Source organism: Somniosus microcephalus, chromosome 2 (genome assembly GCF_052327205.1).
Source record: "Somniosus microcephalus isolate GS21.2 chromosome 2, FLI_Smic_1.0, whole genome shotgun sequence".
NCBI classification, from domain to species: domain Eukaryota; kingdom Metazoa; phylum Chordata; class Chondrichthyes; order Squaliformes; family Somniosidae; genus Somniosus; species Somniosus microcephalus.
Genome location: NC_140988.1, coordinates 326,923,963 through 326,941,044, shown reverse-complemented (window position 1 = coordinate 326,941,044; position 17,082 = coordinate 326,923,963). Strand labels below are relative to the sequence as shown.

At 47.8% G+C, this 17,082-nt stretch overlaps 1 protein-coding gene across 1 annotated transcript in view; it reads left to right on the top strand.

Moving 5' to 3' along the window:
- The window catches only part of poli (polymerase (DNA directed) iota), a 57,573-nt gene that overhangs the window by 8,638 nt on the left and 31,853 nt on the right, over positions 1-17,082 (top strand). Inside the window, exons 2-3 of the mRNA XM_085974712.1 lie at positions 12,187-12,318; positions 13,834-13,998. Of these exons, the coding sequence (XP_085830838.1) occupies positions 12,187-12,318; positions 13,834-13,998 (297 nt within the window). The remainder of the gene's footprint in view (positions 1-12,186; positions 12,319-13,833; positions 13,999-17,082) is intronic.

Sequence of the window (17,082 nt, the reverse complement as noted above, 5' to 3'; positions counted from 1 at the left end):
ATTGTGTGCAGTTTTGGTCGCCTTAGCTGAAGAAGGACGTTCTTGCCATGGAGGGAGTGCAGCGAACATTCACCAGACTGATACCTGGAATGGCAGGAATGATGTATGAAGAGAGATTGGGTCGATTGGGTTTGTATTCGCTAGAGTTTAGAAGAATGAGAGGGGATCTCATTGATACTTATAAAATTCTAACAGGACTAGACAGACTAGGTGCAGGAAGGATGTTCCCGATGGCAGGGGAGTCCAGAATCAGGGGTCACAGTCTAATCTAAAGATAAGGGGTAAGCCATTTAGGACTGAGATGAGGAGGAATTTCTTCACCCAGAGAGTGGTGAACCTGTGGAATTCTCTACCACAGAAGGCAGTTGAGGTCAATTTATTAAATATATTCAAGAAGGAGTTAGATATATTTCTTAAGGCTAAAGGGATCAAGGGATATGGGGAGAAAGCAGGGACAGGGTACTGAGTTTGGATGATCAGCCATGATTTCATTAAATGGCGGAGCAGGCTCGAGGGGCTGAATGGCCTACTCCTGCTCCTATCTTCTATGTTTCTACATATCAGTAAATTTTTTTGACTGTGATGGAGCGGAATCCCTGGTCTTGTCCTCATCTGACATTCACACACACAGAGGCATAGATCTTGACATTGTGTGATAGTGTAAAATGGGTGATAGTGAGTCGGCAGCCTGTTTTACATCTCCCCCGATTTTTATTTACATTGACTTCAATGCGTTTTGCACTGTCGCACAAAGTCAAGATCTACGCCATAATTTGTAATATGGGTCTCTAGATTGTGGTCACGTGCGAAGAGTGCTGAGGCCAATTGTAACGTCCCGCTGCCACCGTGGCTGAGATCAGCACAGACCAGAAATTGAACCTGGGACCTTCCTGGTCATTTACCAAGTGAGCCCTCTGAAATTAAATATTCTAAATGAAACCCTGAGTGTAAAATTTTAACAATAGTCAGCACAAACTAACACTTTCATAGGGTTGCTGAAGGTACCATTAATTTAGAATTAAGTACGGGTGGGGGGTAATTAAACTGGTATGCTAGTACATTTGGCTGTGTAGGCCATGGCATCGCTCCCTGATAATTGGTTTGATGTCGTTTATCAGGGTGGAAAGTGGGATTAGCTCTTTTACAGCCGGCACAGCCGTGATGGGTGGTAGAAGTTTGGAACTCTCTTCCGCAAACAGCAATTGATGCTGGATCAATTGTTGATTTTAAATCTGAGATTGATAACTTTTTGTGAAACACAGGTATCAAGGGATATGGGTCAAAGGCAGGTATATGGAGTTACGTCGCAGATCAGCCATGATCTCATAGAATGGCGGAACAGGCTCGAGGGGCTGAATGGCCTCCTTCTGTGCCATAAATTTCTATGATTCTATGATGCTAGGGTAAATTAAATGGTAATTCTGGATTGTAGTACTACAGTATATAGTACCCTGACCTGAATTGTGGCTGGGCACAAAGTAGAGTTGTTCCATCCCTTACCTCAGTGAGCACATTTACACAGAAACATTCATCTCTAGTCCCATGGTGGTACTATTGCAATAAAAGCATTGAACAGGTTGCAATGTTTTCAGAACAACACAAGAACATCCTACTGAACTCCACAAATAAACACTAAAGCCTGCACATCTGCCGATGCACTTTATTATGGTCATATTTATGCTAATATATATGTACAAATGTATGTTGAAATGTTTAAGTGTCCTAATCCAAATTGTACACTCTCGGGAGCCGCAAGCCTACATTTCGTTGTACTGCACTTGTGCACTAACAATGACAATAAAAGTTGATTTGATTGATTTGATTTGAAGTTGTATTTTTATAAAAGCAAAATACTGTGGATGCTGGAAATCTGAAATAAAAACAGAGAATGCTGGAAATACTCAGCAGGTCAGGCAGCATCTGTGGAGAGAGAAACAGAGTTAATGTTTCAGGTCGATCACCTTTCATCAGAACTGGAAAATCTTACAGATGTAACAGGTTTTATTCAAGTACAGAGGCAGGGAAAAAGGGAAGGGGAGGGAAGCACAAAAGGGAAGGTCTGTGATAGGGTGGAAGGCAGGAAAAATTGAATGACAAAAGGGGTGATGGTGCAAGGCAAAAGTGGGTGGTAATGGGACAAGTAAAGAAAAACCAAAGGGTCTAGAAGAGGTGTAAATGGGAATAGCAGAATCAGCACCAGCTGTCCTGGGGCAAAGGTTATGATCTGAAATTGTTGAACTCAATGTTGAGTCTGTAAAGTGCATAATTCAAAGATGAGATGCTGTTCTTCAAACTTACGTTGAGCTTCATTGGAACGGTGAAGGAGGCTGAGGACAGAGAGCTCAGAGTGGGAGTGGAGCAGAGAATTAAAGTGACAGGCGATCGGAACCTCAGGGTCACGTTTGTGGACTGAACAGAGGTGTTCCGCAAACCCAATCTGCATTTGGTCTCTTCAATGTAGAGGAGACTGCATCGTGAGCAGCGAATACAGTATATTAAATTGAAAGAAGTGTAAGTAAATCACTGTTTCACCTGGGAGGAGTGTTTGCGGCACTAGACGGTGGAAAGGGAGGAAGTAAAAGGGCAGGTGTTGCATCTCTTGCACTTGCACGGGAAGGTGAAGGGGTGTTGGGGGGGTGGACCAAACCCTTCGGAATGCTGAAAGGAGAGGGGAAGATGTGTTTGGTGCTGCGATCACGCTGGAGGTGACAGAAATAGCAGAGGATTTTTATTATTCGTTCACGGGATGCTGGCAAGGCCAGCTTTTATTGCCCATCTTGCCCAAGGTGGTGGTGAGCCACCGCCTTGAACCGCTGCAGTCCATGTGGTGAAGGTACTCCCACAGTGCTGTTATACTTCTTTGTAGCGACTGAATGGCTTGCTAGGCTAGGACAGTTAAGAGTCAACCACATTGCTGTGGGCCTGGAATCAGATTTCCTTCCCTAAAGGACAGTCGTGAACCAGATGTAGTTCAGTGAGCACAGGGGTGATGGGTGAACGGGACTTGGTGTGAATTAGTAGAGTTTTGGATGAGTTCAAGTTTATGAAGGGTAGAAGATGGGATGCTGGCCACGAATGGAATAGTCAAATCTAGAGGTAACAAAGGAATGGAGGAGGATTTCAGCAGCAGTTGAGCTGAGGCAAGGGCAGAGATGGGCAATGTTCTGGAGATGGAAGTAGGTGCTCTTGCCGATGCAGCAGGTATGTGGTCGGTAGCTCCCCTCAGGGCCAAATAGAATACCAAGTTTGCGAATGGTCTGGTTCAGCCTCAGACAGTTGCCAGGGAGAGGGATGGAGTCAGTTGGCTACGGAACGGAGTTTGTCGCGGGGAATGAAGATAATGGCTTCGGTCTTCCCAATGTTTAGTTGGAGGAAATTTCTGCTCATCGGACAAGCAGTCAGACAAATCAGAGACAGTGGAGGGGTTGAGAGAAGTGGTGATGAGGTAGAGCTGGATGTTGTCAGCGTACATGTGGAAACTGATGCTGTGTTTTTGGATGATGTCGCCAAGGGGCACCATGTAAATGGTAAATAGGAGGGGGCCAAGGATAGATCCTTGGGGGACTCCAGAGGTAGCGGTGTGGGAGTGGGAAGAGAAGCCATTGCAGGTGATTCTCTATCTACGACGGGATAGAGCAGAATAGAACCAGACGAAGGCAGTCCCACCTAGCTGGATGACGAAGGAGAGGATGGTGTGGTCAAACGTATCACAGGCTGCAAGCAGGTCGAGAAGGATGAGGAGAGATGGTTTACCATGATCACAGTCATATAGGATGTCATTTGTGACTTTGATAAGGGCCATTTCAGTGCTGTGGCAATGGCGTAAACATGATTGGAGGGATGCAAACATGGAGTTCCGGGAAAAATGGGCTCAGATTTGGGAGACGACAACATGTTCAAGGACTTTAGGGAGGAAATAGAGATTTGCGTTGAGGCGGTAGTTTGCAAGGACAGAGGTGTCAAGGGTGGGTTTTTTGAGGAGGTGAGTGATGATGGCAAATTTGAAGGGGTTGGGCAGTACCCGAGGAGACGGAACTATTAACAATTTCAGCTAACATAAAATCATACAGAACAGAAGGAGGCCATTCGGCCCATCATGCTCGTGCCGACTCTCTGCAAGAGCTATGCAATTAGTCCCACTCCCATGCTCTTTCCCCGTAGCCCTGCAATTTTTCCTCTTCAAGTTTATATTCAATTTCCTTTTGAAAGTTACTATTGAATCTGCTTCCACGCCCTTTTCAGACAGTGCATTCCAGATCACAACAACTTGTTCTGGAGGCAACAACAGTCCTACCGTATTTATATTACAGCACAGTTGGGGCCACTGTTGGTGGCATTGTTGCTATGAAAAAGGATATTAAACTGAAAATGTTCATTTGAACTCCACGATTACAGTGGGGTCTTTAACTCCCTCTATTCATTTTTTTAAAAAAGTGAGTACTGTTTATACTTTTATTTGTGATAGTTGAAAAGTGTTGATGACTTAACAAAGTTTAATTCTACCTCAGATTCCCCCCTGCGGTGAAAACATTGCTCAGGTTGTTGACTGAAGTGATTTCAATGAGTGTACGTCACCAGCAATGTGACACTAAATTAACACATCATGTTTTGTCACATGGTTAGAATTAGGATATCGGTGAGGTTCTGCATATTTGCTACTTTAGGGGTGAGTCCACAATCCTGCACTTTCAAAGGGGAGCTGCGCTTTCAGAAAGCATAGATTAGGGGGGGTCTGATCACAGGGGTCCAATCGCAGGGAGGCAGGCAGGTAAGCTTGGTGGGCCGGGGCCTGCTGCTCCTGACTCACAAGCAGTGCTGTAAAGGCACTTACAGATTCACAGAAATTCACAGATTCACAGAAACCCCACAATGCAGATAGAGGCCATTTCGGCCCATCGAGCCTGCACCGACACATATCCCACCCGATCCCCTTAACCCCTACACCAACACATATCCCACCCTATCCCCACGTATTTAATCCCCCTAACACTAAGGGTCAATTTATCATAGCCAATCAACCTAACCTGCACATCTTTTGGACTGAGGGATCTGGCCCTTCTCGCCTCCCTTCAGCTGCCCAGTTTCCCAAGCCCTGGGAAACCTGGTCCGCAGGCGTTAAAAGTAAAACTATGGTTAAATTTGAGGCAAGCAGCCTCATTAAAATATTTTAATAATGGACCTGCCTCTAGAAAGCAGGTCAGTCACCCGCCCCCTCCCCCCCAAACCCACCTCCGTTAAAACCGGAAGTGGATGCGTTGGAGACAGATTGGGGGATCGCGTTTCCGATTTTTAATCCCTCTCCTGCCCGTCCTAGAGGTTTAAAATTACCCCCCCCCCCCCCCACACCCCCCGTTGTGTCCGACCTGCACTGTGAGAACAGCTTTCCCGCTGGGAGTGCAAGAATATGGACTCACCCCTTATATTCCCAGGGGGAAAAATTCGGTATCGCCCCATTTGGGGCGTCATTATTGGCGGTGCGCAAAGTTTAGCGCCTGGCGCTAATTATCGTCTCCGACAGCAAACTTGGTTTTTATCGCCCCTGGAGGTGATTGGAGCGCCAAATCAGGCGCTACACACCTCTCTTAAGGCGCTAAGGCCGAGGAGCGAGGCGCTACCTCAGAGGGCAGGCGCTGTCAGTTAGTGATTGAACACAGACACAATGGCCCAGAAATTCGGGTCTCCATGGGTGAGTACGCACGGGGTACTCACCCGTAGGCCCGATCGAAGTGCCGGTTTCCTGCATGCACTGCGCATGCGCGGGAAACCGGCACTTCCGTTCCTCTGAAAGCAGGGGCTCAGAGGTCGAACTCGTGCGCGGGGGAGTCTGCGCGTGCGCATTGAACTTACGTTTTTTTTACAGGTTTTTCCGTGAGGGTAAGTCTGCAGAAGTTAAAAATTTAAAAAGCAGGTGTAAGGCCTGCTTTTTACAAGGTAAGTGGTGAATTAATTAAAATTAAAACATTTTTTCCACAGGTTTATTATTTTTAAATACTTTAAAGCAAGGTAAGTTTATTTTTAGCCCCATTAAAATATAAAATTATTTTTTTCAAAAATTTAAATTATTGGTTAAAATAGTTATTTCATGTCATTCATGTCATTTATAGTTTATTTTAAAAATGTGATTTAAAAAAAAAATTTATTTGAAGGTTTAGTACAATTTTGGGGCCGTAGTATTTATAAGTCTTGACAGCACTTCCTGTCAAGACTTATGAATGGAGCATTCCCTGCTCCAATTGGCTCCCCATGGCCCACATGATCCCAGGGGACGATTCAACTAACTGCGCCCCTGGGACACGCAAGCACTGCGCGCCAGCAGCTGGACCAGGTCCCGGATCGGAATTCCACGGGGCCCTACAGCTCAACTGCCGGCGCGCAAGGTAAGTGCAGGTCGGGGGCTTGCACCCGCGGGAAGCCCCCGACCCGAATTTCTGGGCCAATGGTGCCGGCCAGTTCTTAAAGGGGAGGGTTGATCTTGCTCTCCATCCACATCCTGCTCATTGCAGCCTTTAATCTCGGCCTGGAGAGACTTGTACATCAAATCTGCTGGAAAGAACAGTGGAGAGACCCAGGGAAAGAGCTCAGAGTGCAGCCCCCAGAGTCTCTTCTAAATCGATACAAGGAAGGGCAAATCAAAATGAACCTGCAAAGTGCTGCTCAGTACCATAAACTCCTTTACACAGCGTTGAATCTCTCCAGAAGTCTCTCTCTCTCTCTCTCTCAGAATGCGTGGTGCAAAAATGTCACCAACAAAAAAAGGCAGGAAGTGGTCGCCTTTAAATAGCGCTCCCCCAGTCCCTTTGTGACTGCAGAACGCACCCCTCAACCTGTCGTTGCTAGCGGCAGGCGGTAAGGCAGGGGGCGCCACTCAATATCCGGTCTGGGGCGCTACTGGGGCGTTGCGCACTCGACTGATGTCATGATCTGCTGGCGCAGGAGATCGTGGCGGTAGTGTTTAGTGTCGCTGCAAAATGTCTAGTTAATTTCACGAGAGGCGCAGATATCGCCGCGCCCGGGCGCTAGTTGCTTTGCGCCCCACTTGGCACCCTCTTAAGGCGCTAACGGGAAGCGCAACCAACTGAATTTTTCCCCCCAATACTGTTAAATTAGGAAAGCTGCAATGAATATTGTTGTGTCTGGGTATAATAAGACACAGACTGCAGGAGAAACGGTACAACAGGTGTTTACTCAACGTGGCTCATAGTGGAACTGCCTGTACAGATTACTACTCAGTGCTATATACAGGTGTGGTCACTGCCGGTACTACAGTATACATGAGCTGTAAAAAGTAGTTCCCCCCTTTAAAGGTATATACATGCCAATTCCTCCCCTTTTTAGATTAACAGTACCATAACACTCATTTAACAATTAAATATCAAACTAATTACAATTAACACTTTTAACATGCAACATTAGCTGAAAATAGTCTATTTATATATTCAGTCTTTGGGGAGGCCTCCTGCTCCTTTCTGGATAGCGCCTTTCCCGAGTGTCTTGCTCTTGGTGCGGAGGCGATTCTGGCCCCCTGTCGTCGGTTGGTTCATCGGCTTCCGATGCTACTGTTTCTGGGGTAGATGCGACCTGTACGTCGGGTTCATCACCAGGTACGTATGGGCGAGGCATGGGGTTGACTTGTTCCTGTGACTCTAGGATCTGGTCAGCATGGCGTCTCACGATGCTCTCCCCAACATTCACTGTGTACATTAGTGGGCCCTGCCGTGTGCATACCGTTCCTGGCTGCCATTTTTCTGTTCGGTAGTCGCGGGCCAAGACTGGTTGCCCTACATTGAAGCTCCTTGTTGGCTTCTCATGGATGTGCTGGAATTGCTTACTCTCAACATCTCTTCGTACGTTTGGTCTGAGCAAATCCAGGCGAGATCTTAACCTTTGGTTAAAGAACATCATGGCTGGGGCCTGGTTGGTGACTGCATGTGTCGCATTCCGGTAGGCGAACAGGAAATTGTCCACCTTGTGCTGCAGCGGAATGTTGTCATTGTACATAGCCTTTATTGCCTTCTTAAAGGTTTGTACGAACCTCTCAGCCAATCCATTTGTGGCTGGATGATACGGGGCGGGTGTGTAATGCCTTACCCCATTCTTTTTCAAGAACCTCCGGAACTCTTCGGACACAAACTGTGGTCCGTTGTCGGAGCAAATCTGTTCTGGCAAGCCATTCCTGGCAAAAATGGTCCGTAGGACTGCAATAGTTTTCTCCGTGGTGGTGGAGGACATTTTGATGACCTCAGGCCATTTCGAGTGCGCATCCACGGCTATTAAAAACATTGAGTCCATGAATGGACCAGCAAAATCAATATGTACCCGTTGCCATGGAGATGAGGGCCACTCCCATGGGTGTAGAGGGGCCTGTGGTGGTGCATTTTGGACTTTCTGGCATCCTGAGCAGCTCTTGGTCAGGTCCTTGATTTGTTTATCGATTCCTGGCCACCACACATAAGCCCTGGCTAGGCTTTTCATTTTTACCCCTCCCAGATGACCCTCATGAAGCTCATTGAGCACTCTATCCCTTAACTTGGGTGGAATTACCACTCGGGATCCACACATCAAGGTCCCCTGGCACACTGACAGCTGTTCTCTCCTTGTCGAGAATGCTGGCAAAAGTGAGTCGCCATGTGCTGGCCATCCCTTCACCGTCAAATCATATACCCGAGACAGTGTCGGGTCATTTCGGGTTTCCTTTTCGATACAAGCGTCGGTTACCGGTAGGTATTCAACTATAGCCGAATGGAATATTTCGACAGGATCCACTGCTGGTGCTTCCTCCGCAGTAGGCAGTGGCAGGCGTGATAGCCCATCAGCATTTCCATGCTGTTTCGTGCCCTTATATTCAATCTCATAGTGGTGCGCCCCTAGAAAAAGTGACCATCTTTGTAGTTGTTGTGCAGTCATCACCGGAACGCCCTTCTTCGGATTGAAAATGGAGACAAGAGGCTGGTGATCAGTCAGCAAGGTGAATTTCTGCCCGTGCAGATAGTGGTTGAACTTTTTCACTCCCCACACTAGGCTGAGGGCCTCCCTGTCAATCTGGGCCTAGTTACGCTCGGCTGAGGTTAGTGATCGTGACGCAAAGGCTATTGGCCTCTCTGAGCCGTCCGAGAATTTGTGCGACAGCACCGCTCCAATGCTGTAGGGTGACTCATCACATGCCAACCGAATTGGTAATGCTGGGTTGTAATGGGCCAATACCTCTTTCGATGTGATTAGTGTTTTGCTCTTCTGGAAAGCTCATCTACATTCGTCACTCCACTTCCATGGCACCCCAGTTTGCAGTAGGGTGTTCAGTGGGTGTAGTATTGTAGACAAATTTGGCAAGAACTTATGGTAGTAGTTTACCAGCCCGAGGAACGACCTCAGTTGTGACACATTTTCCGGTGCTGGAGCCTTGACTACTGCCTCAATCTTCTCTGGGGACTTATGTAACCCCTCTTTTTATCTATAACGTGGCCACAATACGAGATCTGTTTTCTAAAAAACTCGCATTTGGGGCGGTTAGCTCGGAGCCCATATTCCTGCAATCTAGTGAGCACCTGCTCCAGGTTGGCAAGGTGATCACTGTCATTTTCGCCCGTGACCAGGATGTCGTCCAAATAACACTGGGTCCCTGGGATCCTTTGCAGGACTTGTTTCATTGCCCTCTGCCAAATAGCCGGAGCTGATGCTACCCCGAACACCAGCCGGTTGTATTGGTAGAGATCTTTATGGGTGTTGATTGTGAGGTATTTTTTTGATGTTTCTTCTACCTCCATTTGCAGATACGCCTGGGCCAGATCAATCTTAGTGAAGCGTTTCCCTCCAGATAGCGAGGCGAAAATATCTTCAATCCGCGGAAGTGGATATTGTACGGTGTGAAGGACCGGGTTCACTGTTACCTTAAAGTCCCCACAGATGTGAACCTTCCTTGGTTCCCCAGGCGTGCTGCTCAACGACTTTTTCATCACAGGGACGATGGGTGTAGCCCACTCGCTCCAGTCTACCTTGGACAGTACACCTGAACGTTCCAGACTCTCCAGCTCTGCTTCGACGGCTGGGCGGATTGCATAAGGTACCGGTCTGGCCTTAAAAAATTTTGGGCTTGCGTTTTCTTCAATTTTAATCATCGCTGTCATGCCTTTTAGTGTTCCGAGTCCTTGCTGGAACACTTCTTTCGCATCAGTTAGGATCTTTGACAGTCGCCCAGGTGTGACATCGTCATCCTTTTTGTCAGCCACAGCCAGTGCCTGTATGGAATGCCAATCCAGTTGTATTTTCCGGATCCATTCACGTCCCAGTAATGGTGGTCCTCCATCTTGCAATACATACAGGTCTAGTTTTGGTGTTTCCTTACCGTTATATATAACGGTCACCCTTATTTTTCCTTTGGGGTAGACTTTTTGCCCCGTGTACGTCTTCAAAATAATTTTTGTGTCTCTCAAGGGTATGTGTGAGAATAGCCGCTCGTAGTCCCGTCAGTTTATGACTGTTAGGGCTGATCCTGTGTCTAATTCCATCTTTACCTGGACTCCTGCTATCTTGAGAGTGACCCAAATGGTTCGGTGATCCTCCGTTGTGATCACATTATTTAGTTTCAGACAACTCAGTTCCCTGCTTTCGGAGTCGTTATCACTCTTTTGTTCGTCTGAACTATTCTCCGTCATCTTATGTACCTTCTTGTACTTTCCTTTGGTAGGTTTCTTATTGCTGGTTTTCTTTCCCGACCTGCAGACTCGTGCTATGTGTCCTACTTTTCCACACTGTCTGCACACTTTGTCTTTGAACCAGCAATCATTCTGGTCATGTGTTGTTCTGCCGCAGCGATAGCACTTCTCTGTTCCATATGACATTTCATTTGTGCCATATTCTTGCGGTCTCTGTTGTATCTCTGCAGCGTCCCGTGCTGCTGCTTCATATGATACCGCCATGCTGAAAGCCTTTTTCAGCATAAGGTCCTTTTCAGATAAAAGCCGTTTCTGGGTTCCTTCACTTTGAAGCCCACACACAAACTTGTCCCTTAAGGTATCTGCCAGTCCTGCTCCAAACTGGCAGTGTTTCGATAGTTTGCGCAGTTCTGTTAAATAATCAGCATTGCTTTCATCCTTATGCTGGTTCCGTTTGTGAAACTGGAATCTTTCTGCTATCAGCAGCGGTGTGGGGTTTAAATGTCCCTGTAGTATCGTTACTATGTCTCCAAAACTCTCTTCCATTGGCTTCGTTGGGGTTACTAGATTTTGTAATAAACCATACGTCTTTGCACCCATTAAATTTAACAATACCGACGCTTTCTTGTCATCTGACACCTCATTTGCCTTGCAGTACACCTCTATTCGTTCGACATATGTCGTCCAATCTTCGACTTCATTGTCAAATGCGGTGATACTGCCACTCTTCGGCATTTTGGGTGTGGTTTAAAATGGCGTCTCCCAATGGCTTAAAATGGCGTCTCCTGTGCTTTCCTTCCTCACCCGCTGCTGCCAACGCCGCTCCCGGCGGTTCTCGTGGCAATGGCGGTGCCCTGTAGGTTTCGCGCGCTTCTCCTGCGCTGCTGCCAACGCCGCTCTCGGCGGTCCTCGTGGCAATGGCGGCGCCTCACGGGTTTCTGCGCGTCTCTCTCTCCCTCTCTCCGACGCTACTCGGCCCCTGAACACCGGCTGCGCCCTGTGCGCTCTGCCCTCTCTCTCCCCCGTCGACGCTGCTCGGCCCTTTGCTGTGCCACTCGGTCGGCTCTAGCCCGCCACTGTCCGGGAAGGGTCTGCGCACTACCTGTTGCCAGCCCGTTTCGCTGGACCACCTCGACTGGAAAGCCAAGCCTGGCTCTCGACAGCCTCCCCCGCAATTCTCGAGTCTCTGCTGGATGACTGGGCGGTTGCCCATGGTCGACGCCCGAGTCTCTGGCCTTGACCTCCAATCCACTGATCTCCAGGAACGAATCCCCGGGAGGTGATGCAGAGTTGCAGGTAGGTTCGAACTTGCCTTGTCGCCAATGTTGTGTCCATGTATAATAAGACACAGACTGCAGGAGAAACGGTACAACAGGTGTTTACTCAACGTGGCTCACAGTGGAACTGCCTGTACAGATTACTACTCAGTGCTATATACAGGTGTGGTCACTGCCGGTACTACAGTATACATGAGCTGTAAAAAGTAGTTCCCCCCTTAAAGGTATATACAGTACAAATATTGTGTTTTTCTCTTCAGATGATAGTGATAAATATGCCATCCAAGACACTGATGTCCCAGGATACAGGGTGATTGTGCACATTGATCTGGATTGCTTCTACGCTCAGGTGGAAATGATCCGAAATCCTGAACTTAAAGGAATGCCTTTAGGTAATAAAACGTTATCTCTCTTTTTAAATGGAATGATAATCATGCAATATGTTATCTTTGTGATACAGTATAGTGAATTGTAACACGCTCACCTGATGTCTCAGTTGATGAGTGCATCACAGCTGTGGAACTGAGTATACAGACCAAGAAGGTCCCAGGATCAGTCCCTCATTACTCCTCCTCTGAACTTGCTTGTCCAAATCTCCAAATACGCTCTTCTTTTTCATTGGGTTGACAACCCAGCTCGCTCTGCCCTCTCCTTCTGTAACTTAAGAGGGAATTTTAACTCCCGGGTGGAAAGCTAGAGGAACGCCCGCCAGTGAGCTGCAGTGGGAGGCCCCGTCCCCTTTAACGGCTGGGCCTCATTAACATTCGGCCGGCTATGTGCCCACTCGAAACGGGTGTCCAGAGACAGCTCGCCGGCTGTGGCCCTGCGAAGATCAGGCGGCCCAAGGGTGGCAGGTCAGCAGTCACAGTCAGGGTGGAGTGTGTGGGGGTTGATCGGGAGGCTTTTGCAGGTATGAAGCGGGGGGGGAGGCGGAGTCTGGGCTAGCAGTGACCCCAACTCTCATTTTGTAGCAGGAGTACTTCTCCTGGCCCCATAACAATAAGTCATGAATTTACCTGTCGGGACCTCCACTGGGTGTCCACCAGGTTTGACGGAGTGGAGCATCTAATCACATCACGTAATCGTGAGGCTTCCACCTGAATTAGGCAGGCGCCTCAACTGTCCAAGAAAACAGGGGCATTAAAATGGCCATGGGGCCAAGAAGAAATTTAATCAAGAGTTTTAAATTTTTGAAGGGTTTTGATAGAGTGAATAGGAAAAGACTATTTCCTCTGGTTGGGGAATCAGTGAATAGGGGTCATCAATTTAAAATGATCACAAAGTGAGAGCATGGAATGTTTTGCCACAGTGAGTGATTGAGGCAGAGCCTATTGCATTTCTTAAAGGAAAACTGGATTTGAAGCAGAGAAAGATGCAGGGCTATGGACAGTGCAATTAGTCTTGGTTTGCTCTAGCAAAGAGCAGGCATCGATACAATGGGTGTAAATGCCTACAGTTCTATTTACAGCCAGGTCCTCTGAGTGTTTCTGGCTGCATTCACCCTGCCAGGCTTGTTGGGCTACTGTTTGCAGGGGAAGGTGTCCTTCAGTGACAAAGAGTGGAGCCCTCTTTTACCTCACTTCATTCAGCATGACTTCAAGCACAGCATCTGTGAATCTCCGCGTGCGTGGGTGAGAGGCCTGCATTGTGCTGGTACATTGCAGTTCTAAACCTCTTCCCTTATCTTGCAATCATTAATGCAGCCCTTTAATTTCTTCTCAGCTGTCCAAATCTTTCCTCAGGCTGCACTTTCCTGCAGTTGACGTTTACACAGATTGGAAAGTGTATGTAAATTGTAAACTTCTGACAGATACTGCTGTACAGGCTTAGTCAGAAATATTGTTTAGAAATAAGAATTTCCACCCTGATCCCATAATAATGCTACTTATATTATATTTTTCTTTTAGCCGTTCATCAAAAGCATCTGGTGGTCACTTGTAATTATGAAGCCAGAAAGTATGGGGTTAGTAAAATAATGTCGGTCAGTGAAGCCAAAGAAAAGTGCCCACATGTGATTCTTATCTGCGGAGAAGATTTGACACCTTACAGAGAAATATCATACAAAATCACAGGTACCTGGAGCCTCTATTTCAGTTAACCATAGATTTTTAATACTTCCTTTTTGATTTCCCCTTCATATTATGTATGCGTACAAGGTTTATTTCTTCCCTCCACTCCATTTTCAATTTTCTTCCCTTCTCCTGAAGGCTGAGACTCATGTACAGTTTCACAGGCACCAACAGCCCTCTGGTATCTCACTCAAGTCGCCATTTTCATGTTTGAGCTCAGACAGTGTGTGTTGGCAGATTACTGAACCACAAATCGCATTAAAACTGAGCCTTCTCCTGTGCTCAACTGACATGTACACACGTGCACTTTACAGCTGGCATCACTGGATAGCAACCAAGAACAGGAATCCTGGCTGATTTTGTTTCTCCTTCCAGGTTCAGTGATGTTGAGATCAATTGCAGTGCCCTTGCGTCTGCTTTCCCACATTACAACAGTGACTACACTTCAATAAGTACTTCATTGGCTTGTGCCAAAATTGGGAGAGCTGTCCCACAGACTAGTCAAGCAACAGCCTGACATCGTCATAATTACCGAATCATACCTTACAACCAATGTCCCAGACACCACCATCACCATCCCTGGGTATGTCCTGTCCCACCGGCAGGACAGACCCACCAGAGGTGGTGGCACCGTGGTATACAGTCGGGAGGGAGTAGCCCTGGGAGTCCTCAACATTGACTCAGGACCCCATGAGGTCTCATGGCATCAAGTCAAACATGGGCAAGGAAACCTCCTGCTAATTACCACCTACTGCCCTCCCTCAGCTGATGAATCAGTACTCCTTCATGTTGAACACCAATTGGAAGAAGCACTGAGAGTAGCAAGGGCACAAAATGTCCTCTGGGTGGGGGACTTTAATGTCCATCACCAAGAGTGGATCGGTAGCACCACAACTGACCGAGCTGGCCGAGTCCTAAAGGACATAGCTGCCAGACTGGATCTGCGACAGGTGGTGAGGGAACCAACAAGAGGGAAAAACCTATTTGATCTCGTCCTCACCAATCTACCTGTTGCAGATGCATCTGTCCATGACAGCATTGGTGGAAGTGACCACCGCACAGTCCTTGTGGAGACGAAGTCCCGTCTTCATGTTGAGGATACCCTCCACCGTGTTGTGTGGCACTACCACCGTGCTAAATGGGACAGATTTCGAACAGATCTGGCAACTCAAAACTGGGCATCCATGAGGCGCTGTGGGCCATCAGCAGCAGCAGAATTGTATTCAACCACAATCTGTAACCTCATGCACCGGCATATCCCTCACTCTACCATTACCATCAAGCCGGGAGATCAACCCTGGTTTAACGAAGAGTGCAGGAGAGCATGCCGGGAACAGCACCAGGCATACCGAAAAATGAGGTGTCAACCTGGTGAGGCTACAACACAGGACTACTTGCATGCCAAACAACGGAAGCAACATGCGATAGAGCTAAGCGATCTCACAACCATCGGATCAAATCAAAGCTCTGCAGTCCTGCCACATCCAGTCATGAATGGTGGTGGACAATTAAACAGTTAACAGGAGGAGGAGGCTCCAAAAATATCCCCATCCTCAATGATGGTGGAGCCCAGCACGTGAGTGCAAAAGACAAGGCAGAAGCATTTGCAACTATATTCAGCCAGAAGTGCCGAGTGGATGATCCATCTCGGCTTCCTCCTGAGGTCCCCAGCATCACAGATGCCAGTCTTCAGCCCATTCAATTCACTCCACGTGATGTCAAGAAACAGCTGAAGACACTGGATACTGCAAAGGCTATGGGCCCTGACAACATTCCGGCAATAGTACTGAAGACTTGTGCTCCAGAACTAGCTGCGCCCCTAGCCAAGCTGTTCCAGTACAGCTACAACACTGGCATCTACCCGGCAATGTGGAAAATTGCCCAAGTATGTCCTGTCTACAAAAAGCAGGACAAATCCGACCCGGCCAATTACCGTCCCATCAGTCTACTCTCAATCATCAGCAAAGTGATGGAAGGTGTCATCGACAGTGCGATCAAGCGGCACTTACTCAGCAATAACCTGCTAACTGACGCCCAGTTTGGGTTCCGCCAGGGCCACTCAGCTCCTGACCTCATTACAGCCTTGGTCCAAACATGGACAAAAGAGCTGAACTCAAGAGGTGAGGTGAGAGTGACTGCCCTTGACATCAAGGCAGCATTTGATCGAGTGTGGCATCAAGGAGCCCTAGCAAAACTGAAGTCAATGGGAATCAAGGGGAAAACTCTCCATTGGTTGGAATCATACCTAGCACAAAGGAAGTTGGCTGTGGTTGTTGGAGGTCATTCATCTCAATCACATGACATCACTGCAGGAGTTCCTCAGGGCAGTGTCCTAGGCCCAACCATCTTCAGCTGTTTCATCAATGACCTTCCCTCCATCATAAGGTCAGAAGTGGGGATGTTTGCTGATGATTGCACACTGTTCAGCACCATTCGAGACTCGTCCGATACTGACGCAGTCCGTGTCCATATGCAGTAAGACCTGGACAACATTCAGACTTGGGCTGACAAGTGGCAAGTAACATTCGCACCACACAAGTGCCAGGCAATGACCATCTCCAACAAGCGAGACTCTAACCATCTCCCCTTGACATTCAATGGCATTACCGTCGCTGAATCCCCCACTATCAACATCCTGGGGGTTACCATTGATCAGAAACTGAACTGGACCAGCCATATAAATACTGTGGCTACAAGAGCAGGCCAGAGGCTGGGAATTCTGCGGCGAGTGTCTCACCTCCTGACTGCCCAAAGCCTTTCCACCATCTACAAGGCACAAGTCAGGAGTGTGATGGAATACTCTCCACTTGCCTGGATGAGTGCAGCTCCAACAACACTCAAGAAGCTCGACACCATTCAGGATAAAGCAGCCCGCTTGATTGGCACTCCATCCACCACCTTCAACATTCACTCCCTCCACCACTGGCGCACTGTGGCTGCAATGTGTACCATCTACAAGATGCACTGCAGCAACTCGCCAAAGCTCCTTCAACAGCACCTTCCAAACCCGCGACCTCTACCACTTAGAAGGACAAGGGCAGCAGACGCATGGGAACATCACCACCTACAAGTTCCCCTCCAAGCCAC